At 36.3% G+C, this 26,219-nt stretch overlaps 2 protein-coding genes across 4 annotated transcripts; one reads left to right on the top strand and one right to left on the bottom strand.

Moving 5' to 3' along the window:
* Positions 1-52: 52 nt before the first annotated feature.
* Positions 53-1,606, bottom strand: LOC118273930 (ankyrin repeat domain-containing protein 49). The gene is made up of 3 exons (XM_035591157.2): positions 1,282-1,606; positions 889-1,194; positions 53-693 (listed from the first exon to the last, which is right to left on the bottom strand). Exons 1-3 carry the CDS (start codon positions 1,442-1,444, stop codon positions 449-451), a joined length of 714 nt encoding a protein of 237 aa, XP_035447050.1. The 5' UTR covers positions 1,445-1,606; the 3' UTR covers positions 53-448.
* A 789-nt stretch (positions 1,607-2,395) lies between these two features.
* Positions 2,396-25,352, top strand: LOC118269590 (histone-lysine N-methyltransferase, H3 lysine-79 specific). Of its 3 annotated transcripts, none has more exons than XM_050699120.1 (15): positions 2,396-2,629; positions 4,532-4,572; positions 7,116-7,254; positions 14,063-14,203; positions 15,093-15,278; positions 15,375-15,803; positions 17,029-17,192; positions 17,274-17,443; positions 17,634-17,791; positions 17,958-18,188; positions 18,871-19,077; positions 19,618-20,613; positions 20,683-20,881; positions 21,129-21,226; positions 21,283-25,352. In XM_050699120.1, the coding sequence occupies exons 1-15, from the start codon at positions 2,546-2,548 to the stop codon at positions 21,733-21,735; spliced, it is 3,696 nt and encodes a 1,231-aa protein (XP_050555077.1). In that variant the 5' UTR covers positions 2,396-2,545; the 3' UTR covers positions 21,736-25,352. The 3 variants fall into 3 exon arrangements, with proteins under 3 accessions (XP_050555077.1, XP_050555075.1, XP_050555076.1); XM_050699119.1 differs by having other exon boundaries at positions 2,397-2,629; positions 21,129-21,376; positions 21,449-21,648; XM_050699118.1 differs by having other exon boundaries at positions 15,375-15,791; positions 21,129-21,648.
* The last annotated feature ends 867 nt before the right edge of the window (positions 25,353-26,219 follow it).

Genomic DNA, 26,219 nt, shown 5'->3' with positions numbered 1-26,219 from the left:
CAAGTATCAAAATCTTCTGATTAGATGGAATGGCAAAAATAAAGAAATAATGTTGTTTTTAAATCATACTGTATTCTGTGATTGTATTTTAGAAATTATAATATAGTATCTGTCATGATGCAAGTCTAGCTCTTGTGTAGATGATCTAGTTTTAACCTATATAAGAAAGAAATTATAGAATATATTATATAATTAATAACATGTATTTCACTATTGTTTTTTTGTTTAAACACTACTTAGATATTAGAGTACATATTGTCCGTAGTTAACCCACACAACTGTCTTCACAATAATATAGATTTTAGTGGAATAATAATGTAAATAAATATCTACACAATGATATTTTACAGAATAAGAAAAGTAACTTAAGTTTTATGTTACACAGATTTTAAGTTATTACAGTTAAACAAATAAAGGAAAAATTAAATAAATTTTCTATTTTTTTTATTTATATAGATTTCTGCCTCAAGTAGGGATTACAAGTAAATGATATGGATTTTATGTATGACACTGCTGGGGTCATCATTTCAAAGAGAGGGCCATAGATTCCATGTCTTTGAGCCAGCTGTTCTGGAGTTTCATGTGCATTGTTTGTTTTATGCGCAATGTCTACAGTATCATCTCTTAAGAATAAAATTAATAATGTTGACTTACAATGACTAATAGCTGCAGCGAGGTGCATTGGAGTTTGACCTGAAAAATTAATTAAAATGATGATCACTTACTTAAATAACAAAACTTTGCCCTAAATATGTGCTTACTTCCTATTACATGTTATTTTGTGTTATAATTTAACCAATGAGACTTAAAAAATATTTTACCTATATTCCTCATGCACTTTGTTATTCCTCCTATTACTACGAAAATAGTATTAAGTAATTTGATTACCTCCATCAGACAGAGCCCCGGGATCAGCACCAGCAGCTAATAGTCTTGCAGCAGCCACATAATTATTCCAGTTTGATGCAGAATGTAAAGCTGTCCATCCAAGCTGTGTTTTTGTGTGGATATTGGCTCCAATACTCAGCAAGTATGATATTACATCAGTATGGTTACTGTATGCTGCTCGGTGAAGTGGTGTGTACCCATCACCATCTTGAGCATGAACCAAACCTGGCTGCTTTTTCAATAATTCACGTAATATACAGATTTCTCCATTCTCTGCTGCCCATAGTACATAATCGATGGGGTTGGCTGAATAAAAAACACAATACAATAGTTATTTAATAAGATAAGGTAATGTAGTATCTGTAACAACATAAGTAGGTATGTAATATTCACCTTTCGGATCCTTAACAACTTCAACGTCTTGATCTGCATCGTCCCATCCAGACACAAACATTCCCGATGTTTCTGGGTTTCTTTTATATTTCTGAATTTCATCGTGAATTTCTTCAAAACTTTTTACTGTTTGGTTTTCATCCTCAGAATCGGACATTTTCATGATACTTTTTTGTTGTGAAACTAAGTTGTTGTGAAATGTATTAACCGATTTTTAGTGATTTATACACGAAAATACAATTTCGAACATTCAATATTATAACAACAACACAAGACAGAAATCAATTTGTAATTTAGTTCTGACTTTGACAACATTGTCAGTCTGACAGTGAAAGTCATCCATTGATTTAATACGTCAAGTAGTTTAGATTTTATTCTAGTCGATTTTATCATTTAGATTTCCATTCAAACAGAGTATACGAATCTAAAATAGATTGTTTTTTATATCATTAACAACTAGCAACGAATTTATAGTTAAAAAATAATTAATAATTAAACTATAAATTCCTATGTCAAACAAGTTTTACCGCCGTATTCAGAGTCATTTAAAGGTTACTTAACCCTGTCCTTAGCAATTGTTTTCGATACAAATTGTAACTGAAGAATAGTTTTAGTAATAATGTAATATGTCTCTGAGTGTGATAATTAGAAATGAATCGAAAACTAAGACGAATTTTATTATACACTAGATGGCCCGGTTTCGTACCGCTTCAAACATTAATTTTGTTCTCACCTTTAAACCTTTCCTAGACTTCCACAAATAAAGACCAAATCTAGCCAAATCAGTTCAGCCGTTCTCAAGTTTTAGTGAGAATAACGAACAGTAATTCATTTTCATATATAGAGATTATAAATGTTACAGTTACGGTCAATTTACCGTCTATAGTATTCTTTTATAAAAAGTGCTGAAAGAAGTTCAAAGAAATTTGAAATACTTCAGGATAGTTTCAATTTGTAGGAAGTTAGTATTTAAAAATCAACAAACATACATTATTACTATGTATGTAGTAATGTATGACATTTTTGACGTAGTCTTTATTAGCTTTTCTATTTTTAGAATAATTAATACTTACTACTTTTTTTAAGTAACAACACCAACACTCCGCCATGATTGGAATTTAGAAATAATTTCAACATGGCGCCCGGTCGTTCAGAGTGTGTGTGTGTGAAAGTGCAGTGAAATTATGTTATTATCTAGAATTTTTAGTGATTATTTTAGTGTTTAAGTGAAAAGTGTGTGCATTAATGCAGTGGTTTTCTTATCATGGCTTTGGATTTACGCCTGCATTCTCCTGCAGGCGCGGAACCTGTTGTTTATACATGGCCCCTCACTTCAGGTCATGGCTCGGTAAGGAAATCGTATATTTTATTATCGTGTAGTTAGTTACAGTGACGCTAGTATGACTTTCTAGGTTTCTATTTTCTATTTTTCTATAAACTTGCATGTAATCAATTATGATGTAACTAAATTGTTTAGGAGGCTCGCTGCTCCTATTGTACAACAAGTGACTATCCACACTAAGTACTTGCTCGTGTTTAGTTGAATAATGTAGCGGTCGTTTTTATTATACAATGATATCAGTGAAGGTTTTCCGACGTGGTTATATTGATTGGGACAGTATCATGGAGTCAAATAAATTAATAGACATAGGTAAGCTCTTCTTCACGTCACATGGGTATTGCAGTAGAGTGTATTGACCTCGTGTTTTGTCAAGGTGTCGGCTTTTTTTAGATATGTACACACTGTTGCGTAGTTTTCATTCGTCATTTATTTACATTTTATATGATTAGAGCTATGCGAGTTTCTGATTGTACAACTCAAAGTTATATATGTTGATTTACTTACTATTTACTACACAAACAAATATTTGTATTGTGATATTAGCTACTCTTTTAAGATTCTCTCATTGAAAATATTGTTTAATAAGTGAATTTCATGCTTAAATTGATAATCATTGATATGTTGGAGACTAGGAAGTTCCAACATCAAGCAAATATTTTTAGAGGTCTCAATATAAATATACACTCACTATACATGGAATTAGTATTGAAATATTATTATTATTCTAATTATATTAAATATTACAGCAGGAATTAAATAAATGATAGTATTTTGTATGTCTAATCCATTAAATTGATATTTTTTATCTAATTAAATACTTACCTATGTAAACATTAGTTATATCATTAAAAGATTAGCTAAAATTATGGCCAATGAACAGTACAATGTTTGTTATTTTAATTTATTTTAGTTTTTCTATGACACTTACATATTTATGTACGATTATGATAATTTCAATTTTTGATTTTCATCAAAACTATTTTTTTTTTTCTGTCATAGAAATATGACCTCTTATTCATCTCTGATTTATTTATAAAGTTAATATTACTTGATTTTTGTAATACCCATTTACAAAATATAATATTCTGTATAGATTATATCAGCACTTTATTTAATCACCAATAAAAAAAATAATGTCAAAATGACTCTTCGAACGCTTCTATTCGATAGTGAACTAAACATTATACTTTTGTTATAAGTACCAATAAACTTTTTGAATATTGTCTTTAACACTGGCTGGTTAATTATTGCAAACACCTGCTATGAAACACAAAGACTGCTACTTGCTATTGTTTTAAAATATAATTAATAATATTTCCATTGCAGTAACCCGTCTCTTATCATTACAGAATTTGTTGTACTTATAGTTTTTCAAAATAATTCATATTGGTATCATTTTCTTTTATAAGTAATTCCTTAAATTCTTAATACTTTTAAGCATCTTTAAGACAGTAAAACATTTTTAATAGAATAAATGCTGGGAAATTTTCCCAACATCTATTCACTCCATTTTACAGTAGTAATATTTTCTTATCTATACTATGATACATTTTAACAGTATATTAACTGGTAAATGTAGGCCAATAAACAGTTATATTATAAAAAATATTTTCTGGGGCCTTTTTCTCCTATTTGACAATCATTTTATAAGCAAATAACAGTTACTAAGCTCCTAAAGATATTAAAGAGCAATGTTGTTACAATATTTAGGTTATCATTGGCAAATTCTGTCAAATATTTAACATTCAACTAGTGCAATGTGAGTTAATTGATTAGCGGTGTTACTGATAACTGCTGTTCCTGACCTAAATTACTTTTAGATATCAATAAACCACACTGAAATATAAAATTGACATTATTTTGTGTTAAACTATTATCAGGATTATGATATTTGTTTCTTTGTTTCAGGACAAACACGATGGGGCCTTGGAGATAGTAGAAACTATAAGGTAAATTATTTTTTTGTATACTGATTTGTTGTAAATTTTCTTAGAATAATATAAATGTGATTTGAGCTGAGCAAATGCAATGCATGCTATATGATTAGGAATATTGTCTATAACCTATTATAATTATCTCTAATGTGAAAGATAAAGTATGTGTAGTTCAGTGGATAAAAACTGAGGTCACATACAGTTCATTGAGTGTAACATCATACTGAAAGTATTTTTGCTTTATAATTGTTGTACTTAAACCATTACTGAAATGACCCAGATATCCATATTGTTTTGTATCATCCATTCATCATATTTCAGGTTTGTAATATGTATTTTATTTAAGAAAACAGTTCTGTCTACGAATAAAGTAGTCAAGGTCAGACACATTATCATTATATTGACATGCAATGATAATGTGCAATTGCAATGTAAAAGTCATTAATATTCCTTGTGTAGAAGCTATTTATAACTTACAAAGGGGTATGATGACAATTATAAGTACTTAGGTACTTACATAAATATTACTTGGCGTGATACAACCTTATCAATAAATTGTTTCCGTAATGTTTGACAACACTCATAACAAGAATTGAGAAAACGTGTTTGTAAATTACGCCGATAGTTCGTTCCTTGGGGCTATTGCGAACCAATTTATAACATTGCTAGTATAAAGCAGCGAAAGAAAGTGACACGTGAAGGGCTATAGGATACACGTGCGTTGTTTTGAGATCGTAGGTAGATAGGAAACACCTGTCCCGTCGGGCACGAGCCACCCGGCATCGACGTCGGGACCGAGTTAGCAGGCTATCAAATATTATTTTATTTATAAAAATAAAACATTGATTTAAACCTTATTTAGCTTTTTTCACATTGATTCATATATGTATATGATTGCCGTTAGGATTTTACGATCCAATTAACTGCATTCCTTTTACTATGACTTTGTTTTTTATTTAAATAGATTTCTTACATTCATGTAGAACCTTTCTTTATTAAGAAACGATGTTTTACGCGTCGAAAATTCTTAGCGAATATTTTCGATTTATTTAAGGAAATTTGCACTCTAACTAAACATGTAATTTGCTTATAGTTAATCCTAAATTGGGACTAAAACGAGAACGAGTCTTGCAGGTCGATTCGGGCTTGAGTAGTCAGGAGCGCGCGAGAACCTTCAGTGTGACCTCTTTTTGTCCGGACGCGCTCATTCACCCGTTTGTGACCTTGAAATCGATCCCTATTATTTCGAAATGGCCGCGCCCTTACTAAAATTCTTCATAATCCTTGATCTTTATGTAAAAACGCTGGAGCAGGAGATACCTTCCTAACAAAAATATTTGTGTATATATGTATTTTGATTGATTTTGTTATTAGATAAATATTTTCAAATTAGATTTACAATTTCTTTGTATAATGCAAAAAATACAATGGCCAAATTTTGAAAGAATTCGTTAACATAAGAGGTCATATCGAGGTATTTAGGTGGTTTCAACCCTCGTAAAAATGTTACAAAAAAAGAAATAACACCAATTTGACAGAAGAATTGAGTTGTTGAAGTTGAATCCAGTCTCCACTCCACTGCATTTTCTGTACGAAATGTTTTGGTACCTATATTATGTGGTATAAGGTTCATTGAATATTGATAGGCGGCCATTTTATCAACGAGCCAAATTATCAACAAAATATCGTCTGACATGGAGACAGACAAATGTTATCAGTCAAATACATTAGTCAACAAAACCAATCGTACATTTTATGTGCCCTACTACTTTTTACTCCATTTAAAATACTGACATTCAGTTCTGTTTCTGCTTAAAATTGAGTGTCGGTTCCAAAAGTATTTAGAAAAAGGCCAATAAAGAGGCTAGAAAAACAATGAAAATCCTTCTAATTTCCGTGCGTAGCGAGGGCTTTTAATTATTGCAATCAGACATTTCACTGGTACCAATAATAACATACCAACGCCACATGTAGGATAGAATATTATTTTGACGCATTTGAGAGGGGTCTAACAGGATTCAAGTGATGCCCATAACCATAACAGATACACCAACCTAAAGTTTGTTACTCCTCTATTATACTTTAGAATTTCTTTATTATTAAAAACACTGGTTTAAGCTAAGGTCGTATAAGATATAAGGTCAATAGTTAGTTAAGATTCGTAAAATATCGTATTTGCTATGTGGTTCTTCATGTAAAGTTTTATAAATACGAGATTTCACGGTTTTGTTCCAAGGTCGTTATCGTCAGACTGAACCGAAACGAAGTACTGCTAAAAGTAACATAGTTCACTGTTTTATTTAGAACCCTTACAATTCATCGTACGCAGTGATTGACTTTAATAACTACCGTGACCTTGACCTTACAACTTATAAAGTAGAGCATGCTTATGTAACGTTCAACGTGACTGATACTTATTAGGATTTACAGCTAGCTTTCCGCGTTGCCATTAACTTTAATGTGTTTTGGAAGTCTTTATGGTGGTTTGCGCCCATTTCTATCTAGGTATTTTATTACAGTTGTGATGTCGATTCCTAATTAAATTGTCTTTGTTGCAGATGGGTGTGCGACGATTTGCCGGAGATGAAAGCGGCTCTGGAAAACAACATCTTGTGCGACTACGACACCCACTCGTACGACAGCATGAGAGCCCTGTGCGACCGTTTCAACCGCGCCATAGACTCCGTCGTCGCTCTGGTAAGATATATTTTGTTATGTTGTACCTAAATGTAATTCTTGTTGAGCTAGGTATCTTTATAACAAACGATCCAAATTATTTTAAAACATGTTTCTTAACTGCAACCAGTTCCTTGCTATCATTTTAACTGGGTAACCGTATCAATCGTGACTTATTAGCACCAATTTAACAACCATACATGGTATTAATGACAACAAAATTGCAACACAGACGAAACCCAGTTGTTATTGCAGCTGGCGTTTGTAGAACAAATGTTGTAGGTTGGGTGGTAGTGAGTAATTGTGACATTATTTCGATAGTTAACACAAATCGCAACATAATGTTCTTCCTATGGTGATAAATGTGTTATGATGAATAAATTATAAGTATTTACGTAACTGCAAGAATTATGAGCTATTTATAAAACTAGTTTTTATAACAGTGCCATAATGCTGTGCAGCTATAAATAATTATTGGCTTTTAATAGATAAAATAATCAAACGTTTATTCAAAATTACTACAAGTCGCTGCTGTTATGATCTAATAATGTAGTTGATTTTAAACTAGTTAAGTTTCATATTTATTAGCCGTATCAATGCAATCAGGTGTGGATGAATTTAATGTGATTGCTTCATGAAACACGTGCGTTTTACAATTTTGTAATATGTACCAATTATAATATTCTGATTGAGGAATGCAATCTCGATATCTCGTCCATTTTTCTTAGTTCTGTCAGTTGTTATTTGACATCGTCTTCGTACGACAAATTAGAAGTGGTAAACTACTTGAAATACAATAAAAATTCTAGCTTCTGCCTCATTTTCATCCGCGTTACTTAAGGTAGGATTCTTTTATTATAAATTTCGTGAAAATAAATGTTTATCTTATTTAATATGTTTTCCTAATTTACTTAAAAATGTGATTATTTGCTACACAAAATCTAAAACTGCCAATCTCGCGAGATTCGCATTCCCTAATTCTGACAGAACAAATTAAACGATTGAAATAAATCCCAGCCGTTACCATCACACATAACTATTGCTACCTACCTGTCTAGGTAGTAGGTTACGTAATTACGAATGAGCGATAACAGGTAGGTAGAGAACAAGTTACCTACGAAGATAAAAATAAACAATCTGTGTCGAATAAATAGCTCCCTTGACATTGAACTTCCCATTGAGAAGGCTTCTTTATTTTTAAGGTCTTTATAATCTTATTTAAAACAACAGTTAGATACACACAGTTTTTATTCTTGTAATTTATAATTAGAACATAAAAAATATGTAACCTTTTTGCTACCATTTTTTATAATATGCATGTGCAGTGCCGTATTGACAAACAAACTGACAATTTATTTTATGACGGTTGCACTCACTGTGTGTTTCTCGGAATAGCATTTTTATAATAGAATGGAGTATTTCTATGCTTTAAATACGCATCGTAAACAATGTACAGTAAATATACAGCTCAATAAAAACAAGTCCGTTACGCTCCTCGGTAAATATGAATGGGCTTCGAAGCAATAATTTTTTTTTTCGGTATTCTGTTGCCGCAGGTAACAAACAATTGTGTAACAGGAATAAAGATACATTCTTAAGGCAGACCGACCTAAATTGCGCAAAATAATGTTGGTAGTATACTTAAAACATCATGGGTATGTGTGGTCGTGTAGTGAAATATATTTTCTTTTTAAAATAAATGATTATGTAACATTATTTCTCGCCCATGGCCCTGACAGTGTTCTGTAAGTTGAAGTTGACAAGCTGACGTTCAACGACGGAAACATTGTGTTCAGAAAATTATGTTCAGTCGCGGAAATATCACCAATGTCACCTTAGTTATTTGTATAGTCTATAATGAGCTCTGACTTCTGTAAGTCACATTACTATTACTACGTAGTTACTTTTTACAATTGTACGTAATAATTACTATATCTCCTATTAAAAGCACATCCTTAAATGAAAAAAAGAAATTATGTAGTTTTATTACAATTATTTCTTTGATACTGATCAGTTTCGCTAGGTAGTCTATTTACAATTTATTATTAGTATATTTTAAAACTCGTATAGTGGTCGAAATCAAAGCTATGCTAGAAAAGTTAGGCTATAAAACCAGTGTAAAGTTTTATCCAGCTATTATTACTCGTACGTCTTTCAAAGATGCGTCCTCTGTTTGCTCGACCTCTAAACGTTAAATTAATTTTAAGAATCTAGCTAGACAACCTACCTACATAGCGGCAATGTCATAGTTCAATAGACTTTTGCACCGTGCTAAAGTTCAAATTAGAAACAAAAGAGAGAGAGAGTATGTGTGTGTTTAAAATATACAGATACTTAAAAAAAACGAGGAATGGGACAAGCTTTAGTGATTTATAATGTTAAACATTTATTCCATTAATATAATTATGGTTTTAAGTATGTAAATGAATAAATTCACGCATACGTAACGCCCTACCATGTTAAATACTGATTAAAATTGCTCTGTAATATTATAATTTACAAAGGAAACACGGAAATCGATCAATGTACCTATCTCCTTGAAGATGTTTATTTTTGTAGAGCTGCAAACTCTACCGCCAAATGTTGAGTCAGCTAGCTAGAAACAGCGGACATGCCGCGTAGTGTAGCATGTGCGAAACGGTGCGGTGAATGTGGGGCAGTGAGGGGCAATAGAGGCGAGTGGGGCGCGGGCTGCAGGAGGGAGACACGAGGGCCAAGATGGCGGCGAGGACGCAACGATCGATGTCCGCAGACGCCGCGCGAGGCTAACTCTATTTATACACGTTGCATACCATTTTCACTATGACATGGAGAACTGCCTACTGAGAATACTTTTCCAAATAATAAATAGATTTTGTTATAAATATTGTTACTGTATATTTAACGTAAAATACAGGTTTATTAAATCAATGAAATACTGGGCCTTGTTTTTGGTATTGTATTAAACATAATAAACAATAATTTAATCGGAATTATTGTATAATTAAAGTGATGACGATAATCAATCATGAATACATGCATTTACCAATTTATAGCTTTAATTTATTACTTGGTTTTACATAAGGCGGAAGACGACATTCAAAATACCTATGTAAAATTCAAAATAAAATCGATTTGTATACATAAATAATTTACAACGACTTATTTGTCTTCAACGGTCATTTCATTTGAGGTGATGTCATTTGTGTTACTTGGTTAGAGGACCAGCATATTGAGAAGTTAAAACGTTACGTCTATTCTTTAAACGTGACTCGCATAACTAGTACTGGTTACATCTCTACATAACGTTATTTATCACCATCGGGTTTTAGACACGATCATTATTAACACCGTAGAGAAATAAGTACATCAGTGCTCGATGAAGACCGACTAATGTTTTTTTAATATAATCGTTTTATAAAAAAAGAGCATTCTTGTTCAGGGAAATGTAGTTTTTGCAAAAGTCGGCAATAAAAATTTAACTACCTTTATTTACTGTCTTGACATATTGAGTAGGTCATTTAAATATGAACGAACTCTAGTCGCGTGCATAGACACCTTTAAGTTCAGTGTAGTGACCTCGGTCACGTTTATATTTATCTTCGGATTATTAATATCTTTCTACTTATTCGTTTTAGTCTACTCGAAATTAGATATGCTAAGAATTTTTATGGTGAACTTACATTTTTTATTTATTGAATACCTAGTTGTAATTATTTAAAGCCAATATACGAGTACGTGTGTGCGTTTAAATGAACTCCTTTATCATTTCTTTTATACTGTAGCTAGTAAGCTACCCATATCAATGTAAGTGGGCCTTCTGTGTAAATTAAATTGAATTAATACAGTTCATTAGTAAGAAATTCGATGCTGCAACGTATTATGAATAAATAATATATGGGAACTGTATAATAATACTGTAAAACCTATCCTAATGTGACTACAGACTTAATTAGGTACATTTTTGCAGAATTATTTATAATAATTTTATTCTGTATTTTCTAAATCCTCATAAAGTTACACTTTTGAACGTCTTACTTTTATATTGCTTAAATGTGTGAGGAGGAGGGGGGGAGGGGGTGATTAATTTTACATAGATCATAATATTCGGTAATAATGGACTGCGATTCGTATTGTTATAGTGAGTGGCTCAGTACGGACCACTTGCGGGGGCGTTGACCGCAATATTGAACGAACGCGAATGTCCCGCGTAGTGTTAATGACCTTTTTTTTCGGCTGCGCCAGCGTCTTCGCTGGGCTATGAGTTTAAAACGATTTTAAATTTAATTTTAAATAATGTAGTACACGTTGTATTTTATAAATCATATTTATGACAGCTAAAACCTTTTGATTGCACTTTTTACTAGCTGATGTACCTAATACATACCTATAGTATGTAATGTACATTTCCTTATTTATTAGAGAAATTTTTAGATTTGAAAATTAGCAGGCATAATTGTACAAATGCAAACATTATTCAATCGAAATAATTAAATTAGTTTTGATAAGTTTCTAAGTTTCGTCATGTGAAATGTTTGTTTTTTATTGATAAACATGTTATTCCGAGAAATGCTTCAAACGTACGATAACAGGATGTCATTATTTAAATACCTATAATTTAAATTAATCTGATAACACAAGCACTAGCGTCATCTAAGGATCTTTATTGTTTTTGTCGTTATCGTCAGGTGAACGAAGCCTCACCTACCGTTGCTTTAATATAATAGGTAGGTACATATTAGTAAATGCTGTGTTATTGCATGCACTGCGCTGAATTAACGTGGGGCCGCTTTCTAATTTTCACCGAGTAAGTAGATAGTGAATGACGCAATGGTTTAGCGCCATACCATATGGACTGTTTGGGCAACGGACGGGCATGTGTGTGAGAACTGATTGCATCACTGGCCAGAGGCTGAGATGCAATGCCTTCCACACAGTCTGAGTGCGCACATTGTATGTAGATTGACTGATGTATGTACGTTGTTATGACAAGTATTATTGTCAATAGCTCCTTGCTGCTTATTGACTGCACATAAATATGTGTAGTATGCATGTTATACATTCGTACAATCTATTGTTTAAATACATATAGTGAGACCTATCTACCTCTGTACCCAAGTACTTTTGGTGGTATACATAGCTATTCTGTGTAGGTACAGTACATAAGAGAATGGTAGGTAGTAGGCACCTACAGATATTTTCCTCAAAGCAACTTATTAATGGCGGAAGTTACGTCAAGCTTCTATAAACGGACGAGAAAAAGATTGTTTACATTTAGACTTGGTATTGATTTCCCGAGCACGCCTGCCTCCCCTGACCCCATTACCTCCTTCAATTTAACGGGAGCAAATTATGTGGGGTACGCACACCACTTCGTTTGCACTTTATTTACACAAAGTGATATTAAACTTCAAAGGAAGTAACAATGGCCCTTGTCCGATAATGTTGCGTAGTGCGTACAAATAAATGTTGTCTACAAAGTAATACATAAAAGGATATGAGAATGTTTATATCTATACTACATTGTCCAGTTGTATAACTTCGGAAACTATATACTTCTAGTATCTACACTGGTATCTCCTGCCTATTTATTTGCTTCACGGACATGCGTGCTTAAATGTAACTGTTATTTGATATTGAATAATATTTTAAACAAATGGAAGGTTACATGACTTTATCTTTTATGAATGAACGCATCAGACAGAATGTAAATAAATACATTATAAAAGATTCGAGCAAGGTCATGTCCACATACGTCCTTATTTCCCTACGATGCGATGTTATTACCTGTTATGGCACATTTGTCGTAAATAAAACAGCAATATTGTATCAAGGCGAATCTAAAGAATTATAAAACGACGCAAAAATTACTTAGCAACAACTGCAGCTAGGATGTGAGCAAAATTTATATCACAAGTTAGGTATTGATTTTTTGTGTGCAGTAAATACCACATAACTTCTTGCCTTTTAAATATAAAAGGCAAAAAGTTATTGACCTCAAGCTTTAAGTTCAAATTGGCAGGTACCTACTCTTATGTAGCTTGCTACATTTATTAAACCTTGAACCGTGAATCGGACTCAAGGCCATCGACATTGCTCTCAAATGACGCATTTGCTTGTATCGATCGGTCATTTTGCCATGATAGCAATGTCAAGGTTTGGAACCAACTTACTATTGTAATACGTTTACAGCATTTACTTAAAGTACATTATACAATATACAGCTACGTTATCATTGCAAATGTACTTTACATTCAGCATTGAATGTCGAAGGTACATTCTTCCGTGTGGCTTACAATTAAATAATGAAGTTTGCATTGTGAATTATGAAGCAGTAAAACAACATTGCGCCATTTATTCTCCAAAGGGAAGGCGAAAATGCACATATAAAATAACCACACCTCACCAATCTAAATTAAGCTCGCATTCATAATTACGGTCGATCATTTGCCTATGTAAAATTTAGAAAAGTAATGGTTTATAAATTGGTCTTATCAGAGCGTGGTATGCAATGGCGAAAATAAAAAATGTACCAGCAAATGAACTAACGATACCAGAGCATTTTATGTACCCTATAGTAGTTTTATGTAGTAAAATGCTCGTAGTGTTCGTACAATCGTGGTATGTTTGTAATATGTGGATATAATAAGTAAACATACACATAATAATAATAATGTGAGAACGGATAATGCTATCGGTTTTGGTAAGCTGCGGCATCGCATCGCCATTATACTGAATTCATAATAAATGATTTTATTAAAACAACGAAAAGTATATGCGAATTTTGAACTGAATAATGTTTATGGATGTGTATCGACAATGTGTAAATAAATAATTTGTTTGATTACAGGAAAAAGGCACATCGTTACCAGCTCAACGGTTGAACAAGTATCCGTCAAGGGGTTTGCTGAAACACATATTGCAGCAAACATACAACCAAGCAGTGTCTGACCCGGATAAACTCAACCAATATGAACCCTTCTCACCTGAGGTCAGTACTAACGGTTATTTATTACGCAATCTGTATTGTTTATAGCGACGCCAATTATGTCGTGTTGCCAACTTAGGTATTCGCTATTTATAGTAGTTTGTAGCTAACGAATTTAAAATAAAAATATACGACTAGCAATAAGCGTCACGGCACCCTTATTGCATAACAAAAACAATGCTGTAATCATAATAACGGAGGGGTTCATGTTGACAACTTTGAATTTAGCAATCTCCTTTTTTCGTCTACCTATTTGGGCCAAACTTTGTGCTTGCATAATATATTATGAAGGGTGAGAATTTCGTACCTAATTTGCGTAATACGGGACTCTTGTTTAAATGTGGCCTATTTCTAGTTCTTTAAAGATATATTAATATTTATTCCGTTGCTTAATTACGTCATTAATATTTTTTTATTTGAGACATTTAACAGATTCAACAATATACACACAAATAGAGATACAGATACTATTTATGAGAAATGTAAAATATATTTTTGATTACTAAAGTACATTGTTGTAGTAGGAAGTTATTATATGACGTTAATAAAATAAAACATATTCTCTATGATAACGATATGTAAAATACATAATAAGGATACACAATATAATACATTGTATAATAAAACGGAAATGTGTGTAAGCAGAATGGACATTATTATATATCTACTGTTATTAAAATACACCATTCTATCATAGTCTATTATTTTTTAAAGGAGAAAGCCGAGTCTTTCGGTCTTTTATATTTCATTAATCAGTTTAGAAAAAAAGTATTATCTGTAACTCCTATTCCAGAATAAATAAAAGGATACTTACATAAATTGCTATTCATAGACATTATAGGTAATTATGTAGAAGGCATGTGGCAATAAATGAAGTAATTTACATCGACAGGTATACGGCGAAACATCGTACGAGCTGGTGTGTCAGATGATAGATCAAATAGATATAACAGCCGACGATGTGTTCGTGGACTTGGGTTCGGGCGTGGGACAGGTGGTCCTACAAATGGCGGCTGCAACACCTTGCCGTGTCTGCCTCGGAGTCGAAAAGGCGGAAGTTCCTAGCAAATATGCTGAGGTAAATAATGTTTTATACAACATCCTATTTTAAAACCTCTTGTCTATAATTATAAACCGAGCATATATGTAACATACCCATGTCCTTTTTTTCCAGAGTATGGATGGTCACTTTAGAATGTGGATGAGGTGGTATGGCAAAAAGTTTGGAGAATACAAATTAATAAAGGGTGATTTTCTTCTGGATGAACACAGAGAAAAAATAAATTCGGCGACGATCGTTTTCGTGAATAACTTTGCGTTCGGCCCGCATGTAGATCATCAGTTAAAAGAAAGATTTGCTGATTTGAAAGATGGTGCTAAAATCGTATCATCGAAGAGTTTTTGTCCTCTAAACTTCAGGATAACGGACAGAAATCTCAGTGACATCGGAACCATCATGCACGTGAGCGAGATGTCTCCACTAAAAGGATCAGTCTCGTGGACGGGGAAACCAGTCTCTTACTATTTACACATTATAGATAGGACCAAATTGGAGAGATATTTTCAAAGACTGAAAAATCCGAAACTCAAGGTCAGCAAAAGGGTCTGTTCCAATCACTTTACCTTTTATAAGATAACTAAGATAACATTAATGTCCATGATGATTTGACTGTGAAAATAACTTATTTGTAAAGTATAAATTGTACAAACCTGAAGAAATTTGTAATGTAATTGTAGACCCCAATAGAGAGGATACATAAATTATTTATACAACCAATCGTCATGTGTGTCAGCTATGTTAATTTGTGTATGTGTGCTATGTTAAGCTATGCAGTAGAGAGAGGTAGAGTGAACATTGAAAAGAGGAAAAAACTTTTTCATTAGGTTATTCCTATTTGGGCTTCCATAGTATACAAGTAACTTTTTCATGTCTCTTTGTTATCTTTGACTCTCCAAAAACTTGACCATTATTAAGTATGAAATGAGTACTTGATATGTTTTAAATGTAAAAATTTTTAGGCATTCAGTATGACATTTTGTTTCAAATTATATCACTTTTTTGATGTTAAAGGTTGCTGTATCAAGTTACCTAGCTGTTGACCCTGTTAACTGCCTTGGTGGTTGAATTAATACAATTTTGGCAAGTTACAGATTTCAGTGAGAATATCTTAAGAGAACTAATATTTTTATATTTATTAATGTTGTATCACAAACTATGGACAGTGATTTTGGAATCCTAAGTACAGGTTTTTTTACTGTTCCACTTAGCAAGGTAGATGTGCTTTTCTAATCAGCTACGTTGCTTGAATAATGCCGTACATGGTTCCTGATCCTTATTTACTTTTATTCTTATCCAATTCTGAATTCCGACTTAATTTAGGCTTCTCTCTTTTGTTCGAATTATGTTCAGGTTCTATGAATGTGCTAAGTTAATTTTCACAGACCCACATGAAATTCCTCCTTATGTTCTACTTCAAAGTTTAGCTGCTTCAGCTTCTAATTGCTTTCCTATAATTAGTCATAATTTTTTATAATATTTTTATAAAGACTCGATATTAAGAAGGGATAGAAGAAGCATGTGGTTATAGTATATTTTAGGTACTTAGAATGTGAAATTTCATTTTAATAGATAGTTATAATATTTTATAACTAGACTATCTGCTTTTATAAACATGGACGAGTCTACCCGGGAAACTTCTCGTCGATATCGGAGTCATATAGGTCATGGGTTATCTTTATTTCAGCATACTAGATATTTGTGTTGTCTAAGAATGTAAACACGTGTGGAGTGCTTAGGCAATAAGTAGAGTGATGTTGTAATCCATCAGGGAACGCACAACGGCTGCGACGAGGGCGAGACCAGCGGCAAGCGACATCTCAGCGCGCCGCCCACGCGACAACCCACGCCCGACCTGCTCAACGGGAACAGCAACCACAGCACCGCCTCGCTGCCCGAGCGACGCCGCAAGGTCGCGCGCCCGCGCCCCGCCAGGTACCACCTCACCACTCCCACTACCACCGGCCAATGCATTGTGTGGCTCCATTCTATACCGCTGTGACTGTTTGCGTGCAGGGGTGAGAACGGCCGGACCCGAGCGAGAGCAGCGGTGGCCAAGCGGCGCGTGGTGCGGCGCTCCAGTGACGACAGCGACGAGGAGTCCAGCGGCACCGACGACGCGCCGCCCGGACCCGAGCCCGCGCCGCGCGAGTGGGGGGCACCATGGGCCTCCTCATCCGACTCCAGTCAGTACCTCTTTTTAATAACGTGTTATTATGGTGTAAGACGTATGTCTAGTAGGCCACTAATTGCCGATTTCTCAGTCTATTTTCCGTGTCATATACTCATTCATGATAGGAATATTCTGTGTCGGTCAGTGTAATTTTCATTGTTCATGATATGTTCCAAAATGTGAGAATGTATGCGTTTGTGCAGACCGCAGCCGGCGGCCGGCCAGCAAGCGCAGCGCGAGCGCGGGCGGCGCGCGGCGGCGGGCGGCGCGAGCCAAGCGGCGCCGCGCCGCGCCCGCCGCCATCGCCGGCCTCGACCTGCTGCACTCCACCACGCTGGCCTCCACGCTACATAACGGCGCCGTGAGTATATTTGCCCTCGTCACAGGTATCGTACGTAAATAGGGCGCCGATCTTATTTTTATTTCATTTTGATTTATCGATTGGCTCTCAAGTTTTCAAAATTATCGTCAATATAAAGAAAATCGTCAGTATGCGAGTGCGTGCAGCTAACTGTCCCGGTGTGCAGGTGACGGCGCCCCCGCCGGGCTGCGTGGAGCAGCGCCTGTCTGCGCTGGGCGTGTCGCTGCAGCCGATGTCGCGCGTGCACTCGGAGCTGGACATCCCGCGCGCGCCGGCCGCGCCCTACAGCCTGCAGCTGCTGCTGGACATGTTCCGCGACCAGTACCTCGCCTTCATCGCGCGCATGAACACGCCCGAGTACGCGCACGAGATACGACAACAGATCGAAAAGGAAAAGGTATTCTATCTCTCCACTACTACTCGCGAGCATGATTTGCTTCCACTTTTTGGTGTTCTTACAAACAACCCGTGCTTTCGATCAAATGTCTCACAATTCATTCGGCCCGTCATCATCGGCTTGATATCGAAAATTCCATCTGTGTTATTGTTAATATTACTACTAGTTACTGGCTTACAAACTAACTTATTTGTTTTAATCTGTACTTTATTTCAGATGATAGCAAATGATATTAATAACTCCCTTTAAAATATAAAAATTACAATACCGATTAACATACACTATACTTTTAGAAGCCATGCTTAACATTGCCAAATGAACAGTCCTTAAAAAGCAGAGCTAACTGTGATTCTTAAATGTGACATGTAAGATAATTATGACTGGTATTGATATTTTTATCTTTTAATAGGGAAACATATTTCATATATTTATTGAATCAGACAATCTGATTGTGAGATATATTGGTTGGTTCACTCTTCCATGTAGTTGCTCATTACTTGGGCTTTGACTTTTATCTTAGTTGTAAAATACTTTTAGAAAAGAAAGCTTCAGTACACCTGAAATGTTCATATTAATTATTCTTATCCAGTATTCAGTAGTCAGGAAGCTGTAAGTCGTTTGTAAGACCATGAAAAAGTAAATATGTGTAAACTTAAAACTTAAAGCCAAGTATTCGATACAGGAGAGGAACCAGAAACTGAAGTCGCGTGCGTCTCAGTTAGATAAACAGATCAACGTGCTCATAAGCGACAGTGTTGCTCTGTTAAAGGCGCGCATGAGTGAGCTGGGCATACACGCCAATAACACTGTGGATCTCTTGGCCAAAGCCAAGGAAATTGTGGGGAGACACAAAGAGCTGCAGAGCAAAGCTAGCAAATTGCAAGCACAGGTATTGTTCTTGAATGCTATATTTGTGTCATAGTATCGTGCATTGAAAACAATCAGCTTTTGTTGTAACGTCTAAGATTATAGTGACCGGACGCCACTCCTGCTTCTGTCCCTAGGTACTTTCGCTCTTATAGCTCACTATCACTCGGTCATGCACCTGATAGATAGTACGGTCTCGGTTTCGCAACGGCTTAGACTCATTTTCGAAGAGTACGTACATCACTACGATCGATAAAACGGTACTCATCATTTTCATTATTATAATCAGTTTTAAACTTGTCTTTTCTTTTTTTGAAATACTATGTTATGTATTATATCATTACCGTTTTTATCGTAAATTAATGTTATACTTTACGTTTTTATAAAAGTTATATATTTTTTGGTTTTAGCTCGCTGCTTTATTGAATGTCATTTTAATTTTCTATGTACGATATTATGCCATTGAATTAGTTTTATTTTGACGTGCATTTTGTAACCATATTATGTAATAAATTATCATATTATGAGGTCTGTCTTTTACTAATATTATTTTACGTTTTAGGTGAATAATATAGAAAATGACCAGGCCGTGCTAATTAAAAAAAGGACATTTGAGATAACGGAAAAGTATCGTCAGTTGGGTCACATACCTCCTGACGTCGAAATCACGCAAAGTATAGCACACGACTGCATACTGAAAGAAATATCTGCAACACTAGCGCATCGGAAAAGATTACATGCACAAGTAGGACACTTGCAGAATGAAATTGTTCAAATGGAAAGATCAAACGAGCAAAAAGTGGCACCGCCAACTGTACCAGTAGCTACTGTAAAACCTCATACAGTTAATTCAAAACCCAGAAAGTCCAGAGAGCATAGATCACGTTCTCAGGAGTGGCCAGATGTTCCAGATGTTGGAAAAATTGAGGAACAGAATCCAGAAATCCTTGCTCAGAAAATATTAGAAACTGGGCGGCAGATCGAAGCTGGTAAAATCTCGAAACCAAATGTGGCAGTGAACGGGTATCCAAGAGAATCAGAGAGACATGTCGAACATCATAGACATCCAAAGACAGGTGCACCGATACACCGGACGCAACCTCAACGGCCGGGCCAGCCACCGCCCAACCTCGCTCACAGACAGTCACCGGTCAAGCCGCAGAAACCCCTCAATGTCGTCGGTAAGGTGCAGGAATCGCCAAAGGTGATAAATTTTGAAGACAGGCTCAAAAGTATAATTACGTCGGTGCTGAACGAGGACCAGGAGCAGCGGAAAGCGTCCCGGCCTTCGCAGAGCCACGCCTACACCAACGGCTACGTGCGAGGGGGCGGCCCGCACGGCTCGCACAGCTCTCACGGGTCACATGGGTCGCATGGCTCGCACGGATCCCACGGGTCGCACGGGTCCCACGGCTCTCATGGCTCACACGGGTCCCACGGGTCGCACGGGGCGCAGTACCGCGGCGGCGGGCTGCCGCGCGCGGGGCGCGAGCTGCGGCGCGAGCGCTACCCGTACGAGCGGCTGAGCGCGCTCGAGGCGGCGCCCGACTACACTCAGGTGAGGCTCGGGGCGGCGGGAGGCGCGGGGCGCGGGGCGTGAGCGCGTGTAACGCTGTGTGTGCCGCAGGTGTCGCCGGCCAAGCTGGCGCTGCGCCGCCACCTGTCGCAGGAGCGCCTGGCCGCGCCCGGCGCGCGCACCATCGGGGACCTCGTCAACGGGGAGATCGAGCGCACGCTGGAGATCTCCAACCAGAGCATCATCAACGCCGCCGTCAACATGAGCGCGCGCTACCACGAGCCCGCCGCTGCCAATCAGCCGCTCGAAGGTAACTCGCTATATCCTAAATACTATTTAACTCTATAACAGTTATAAAAAGTTTTTATGGTACAGATATTAAGTTTTATTTATCATCATGGTTTGAAAGATCATTGGATCTAATGAACTTACATAAAATTGATATTACACATACTTAGTACATATTTTTAATACATTTTAATTTAGATATTTAGAGATAACAACATTAGTGCTGGACTTGTTATTTCCCGTTTCCATAAGATGATTATATTTTGCAGGGTTAGCAGCTTGCTTACAAGCTCGCGTGTTGGCATCTGATTACTGGCGCGGGCGCAACGGATCAGGAGCCGCTGGCGCCGGGCCTCCGCCTGGGGCAGCAGGCCCCGGCAGCGCGGGCGCCGGCCAGGCCGCCGCGGCCCGGGCGCCGCCGAGGACGAGGCGCGGCGCCGCACGCCGCAGCCCGACCCGCACTCCAACACGTCCACCCCGCTGGTGGACGAGCTGCCCGACGGCGCGCGCCTGCCAGGTAACGCGAGCGCCGCCTGCGCCCCGCCCGCGCCTGCGCCGTCGCAACCTCTCACCACCCGCTCCGTTACAGAGGGCGAAGGCGGCGAAGAGGTGGACGAGAGCAAGTGGCAAGACCGGATAGCTTTCCGGTTCGACCAGATCATATCGTTCGCGTCGACGGCCATGGAGGACAAGCGGCGGCGCTCGGACGAGGCGTGCAACACGTCGCCCGACTCGGGCATCGGCCACGGCGAGGCGGGCGCGGCGGCGGCCGCGGCGCCGGCGGCGCACTTCAAGAAGCGCTTCTTCCGGCGCGAGCGCTGGGGCGCGTGGGGCGGCGCGGCGCCGGCGCTGGACTGGGAGCGCCCGCCCATGTGACGCCGCAAGCCCTAGCGGCCGGCCAAGGGACGCCGCAAGCCGTAGCGGCCCCACGTCACGGCCGGCCTAGCGCCCGCGGCCCGCACTAGCGCAATTATGTAACTAGCACTGCCGACAGGGACGCGAGGACGCGAGGACGCTCGTTAGATTGTATTCTATGTAAATAGGGTCGCTCCCGCCCCGCTCGACTCCCCCTCGGATGTTGACTGTCGATTTTTGTTATTTTTTTCGAATATATAATGTAATTATGTATATTATTGAGTTTATTTTACGTTTAAGATGTGTAATTATTTAATGGTAGTTTTATGTCGCCGTTTCGTTCGGCGACGTCGAGACGTTTGCGCCGTGGCGGATTGTATTTCATGTGTTCATTTAGGTATTAGAGTTTGAAATACATGATTCGGTGAATTTGCAGCGGATCATTCTTGCGCCGGTCGTTTGGTGAATGTTTGTTGTTTTATGTGTTTTGTTTGTCGATGTTACGGAAGCTCTTGTCTGAATAATGTTAATCATGTCTTTGGGAAATCTTAAATTTTAGTGTACTTACTTATGTCGAGTTTGTATAGAATAAATCATTATGAATTTTCTTACGTATCGAATCGGAAAAGTATCGCATTAGGAACTCTTTAGTGAATTATAGCGCAATTACTGTCATTGTAAAACGTATCGAGGTATCTCATAATGTCATGTTCGAAGCAATGAGGTCGTCAATCGTCCTGTGATACACAAAGCACCATTATTGTTATCTTTTCAATATGACTACAATAACTTAACTAATTTGTATATTTAGAGACAGTGTTGTTTTGAAGATGACCACATTAGGTAGTTGGTTAGATTGTAAAAAGTCGATTTATAAAGTCAGTAACTAAACTGTATAGTGTACTAAAAAGCTTAAATAATAGTAAAATCCGACATGACTTATGTTAAAGTTTCCCTTGAGAAACATCATGGTGCAGATAAACGGTAGATATTGCATAGTGTAAATTGACATGCTATTTTTATACGGGATTATTTTAGATAATATTATGCCCCATTTCCAAGTCAAATGTATGACAGTTGCAGTAAAGTGTGTATGTGTGCTTCTCCGTATTAGCAGTAAGGGAGTATACGTGCACATATTGTTCGTGTCTCATTTCTGTAAATTGGTACTTAAGAGCAGTAAGCCATTTTAGATTTGTTCCAATGTTGTTATAATTTTCTGACTCTTTATGATACTCTGCAATTTTGCTTCTATACGCAAAATTAAATTCATAACGCAAACATTTTGTACTTTTATAAATAATGTGTAATTTCTGAAGTCTCTGTGGTAGAAATAAGAGAAGGATCAACATTTTGACCCAAATGTTTTTTAATAGTTGAAGAATCGGAATCATTAATTTACAATACAATAATCAATGATTATAAATTGTAATACTCAACTGGACGAGAATTAAAATTCGATAAATGCCTGATTTTGAAATGTTTAATATTTATTTATTTATGAACAGAGCTAAACGCAAAGAGTACCTCGTTGTACATACAAATCAATTGGGCATGTGCGTTTACGTTCACTTCGACTAAATATATTCACATAATAATGTACCTAGTTGTATTTCTTTATACACATTGTAGCTGTAATCATAGGACCAAAGAGTTTCTGGCGACGTGCCTAAATGTATCAATATTGTAAATGCCCCCAATAATCCATATTAAATATGTACATTAGTAGTATTTTGCTGATTTCAATCTGTTTTGGGCTGTATCAAGTATATGGTGATTAGAACCGATAACTGATTAGTCACATTCACTGCTCTACTATTGACCAGTCAATTGCAATTTTCTATTTTACATTACTAAATGTATCGTAAGGAGTGATTCGTATTTGTAGGAAGAAGGAGGCGGCTAGCAACAGTTCCTATGGCACTGAGCCACATCAGTGCCTAAACATACCTTGAGAGACCCTACTTCATTGTCCATGTATCTTTTCTTTGGGGCTGTATCTTTAGTATTCCAACACATATCTGCGTTCCTTTGGTGGTTTATCTTAAAGTTACAAACAGCGGTTTTGGTGACGAATCACGAGTAACTTAGGAATAAACTTTTTTTCGCTCATGACGATTATCCGCCTCTTAGGAATAAGATTTAACAAAAATAAGCAATTTGTTATTTAATGGGGTTTCTGAAGTCATTGTTGATATTCGAAAATAGTGAATACGGTTTTATACTTTCAATCGATAAAGCAATTTACAAAATATTTGTGTAAGTAACTCGAAACTGTATAAATGTGATCGTGTATTAAGCGTATAAGAACCGACTTGTTTCCTAATTAGCTCGGAAGGCGCAGCTATTGTAACAGATAATGAAAGACCAATTTTATGTTTGATAATTTTGTCGACAAAGAATGAACGAACGATTGGAATTAATCCATGTATTAAACTGAAAATAAGCCAAGATTTTACCATCCAATGGATTGGTTGTAATGTCATTCTTACGATATATTGTAAATACCTTAAATACAGGGTCTAAATTGGAAGCGGTGGACTTCAGTCATATCTGTTATAATAGCTACACTGAAGGGGCAATGCAGCCTTATATTTTAAAATGTAGTCATACGATTAGAAGTCAGGACGCGCTTAACGTATTAATATCGGAAAGCTTAGAAATTATATTCGTTTCAGAATAATTAATAGGTAGCTAGATCGTATTTGTAACGATTTATCATAAGACTTGTTGGTTAAATAATGTGCACTGACGTAAGCAGATTTAAATTATAAGAATGTATCCACATTAATTCAGGGCTCACTAATACATTAACTCTAAAACACATAGAATTTTGGAACAACGCGTTCCTTTGGGATTATCAAACATATTAGTTTTATTATTTAATATTACGGCTACGGCCACTAAGAGAGACGTCAATGAAGTCGGTTCTATTTTTTTAAGTTATTTTTGTACAGTATGTTTACTTACTGTACACAGTGTAATGTTTTTTATTAGGTAAGATTTTGAAGAAAAAAAAAGAACACGAGAATTGTACGATTGTAATAGGTAATAATTACTGCAGCAGTTTTAATCACTTGAGATCGATGAATATTACATTCTGTAAATGCGAAATTTCAGACATGTTTATAATACATATACGACTCTGAAACGGAAATATCTAAATTCTAAACCACGATTACATTGTATGATACTTAATGGTTAGTAAGAGTGTTTAGTACCTAGTGTCGTTTCATGTATTTTAAACATTGGGGTGCACTGGTTTGATTGTGCCTGAAAACTCATCAATGCCGCTCCAAACCTCAAAATTATGTATTTGTATATTGATAAGTAAGCTTAAAAATCTAATCTGATGTAGGTACCAATAGTAATATAGTGTAATGTCGGCAATAAAACATCTATTTTGGTCGGATTAACTCGAAGAGTGATTACATTATTCAGTTATGATTAATTTTATTTTTTGATGGGGAAATAATGAGCTAATCTGTGTGACGTTATAGTGTCTAAAATAGTACAAATGAGAAGACTTATCGTCGTAAGCCTCGGACTATTCAACATGCAAATGCTAGGTTTGAGATGTATCCCTGTGTACTAGTTTTATTTTGTACTAAAAGTTAAAAATAAACGAATAATTATAATGTGTTTTATTATTTATGTGTCATATTAACAATCTATAATATAAAAATGAATCGCTAAACATATTAAGCGCATATCTCGAGAATAGCTGAACCGATTTCGCTAATTTGCTATTGTTAGAAGGTGAAAAGGAAACAAGATGCGCAAAAAAATCCAAGGAGGAACAAAGTTGCGGTTTGTTAGTTTATTATAAAAGTAATAAATTAAGTTTGACTGAATTAATTATTATGTCATCGGCTTACTCACGTACTGTTTACTACACGTACGTCGTGTGTCGCGGAATGCTGCTCATGAATATGAGCCTCTAGCATGGCTTGAAACTAGTCGAGTTCCTCGTCAAAACAGTACGTGAGTAACCCGATAACATAATAATTAATTTAGTATGTCTCACGAAAGTTACAATAAAATCATAAGTTTTCAGGGGTTTCAGGTTTGCTTCCTAGGTTAGATTGAAAACCTACTTCCTAGTATCTTGTTGACGAGTTTTCGAAAGGCTTCGGGAAATATAAGTTTGATGGCGTGATGTTATTGTATGTAGTGGAGTAGTAAGTAGTTTGACGATTTAGACGATTTTTGTCATAAATAGGTACTTAAAATAGATAAATTTACTTTAAATTACTGGGTGTAAATATTGAAAATTTATCCGTTTGTACTCGAATTTTTATTAAAAAAAATGCTTAGATAGGTATCTCTTTTTATGGCATAACAGTACAATGGCAACGAAAAAAAAATAAGTCTCATTTTAGTGATGTGCCAATACACAGTTTTTATCACATAAAATAGATCTATTTTGTAACCGACTCCCCAAAAAGAAGGAGGTTCGGCCGCCGGTATCTTTGATGAAATACTACCAAAAATACTGGATTCCA

Source organism: Spodoptera frugiperda, chromosome 15, assembly GCF_023101765.2.
Source record: "Spodoptera frugiperda isolate SF20-4 chromosome 15, AGI-APGP_CSIRO_Sfru_2.0, whole genome shotgun sequence".
Classification (NCBI taxonomy): Eukaryota; Metazoa; Arthropoda; class Insecta; order Lepidoptera; family Noctuidae; genus Spodoptera; species Spodoptera frugiperda.
The sequence above is the reverse complement of the archived record's forward strand: the minus strand, read 5'-3'. Positions and strand labels throughout refer to the sequence as shown.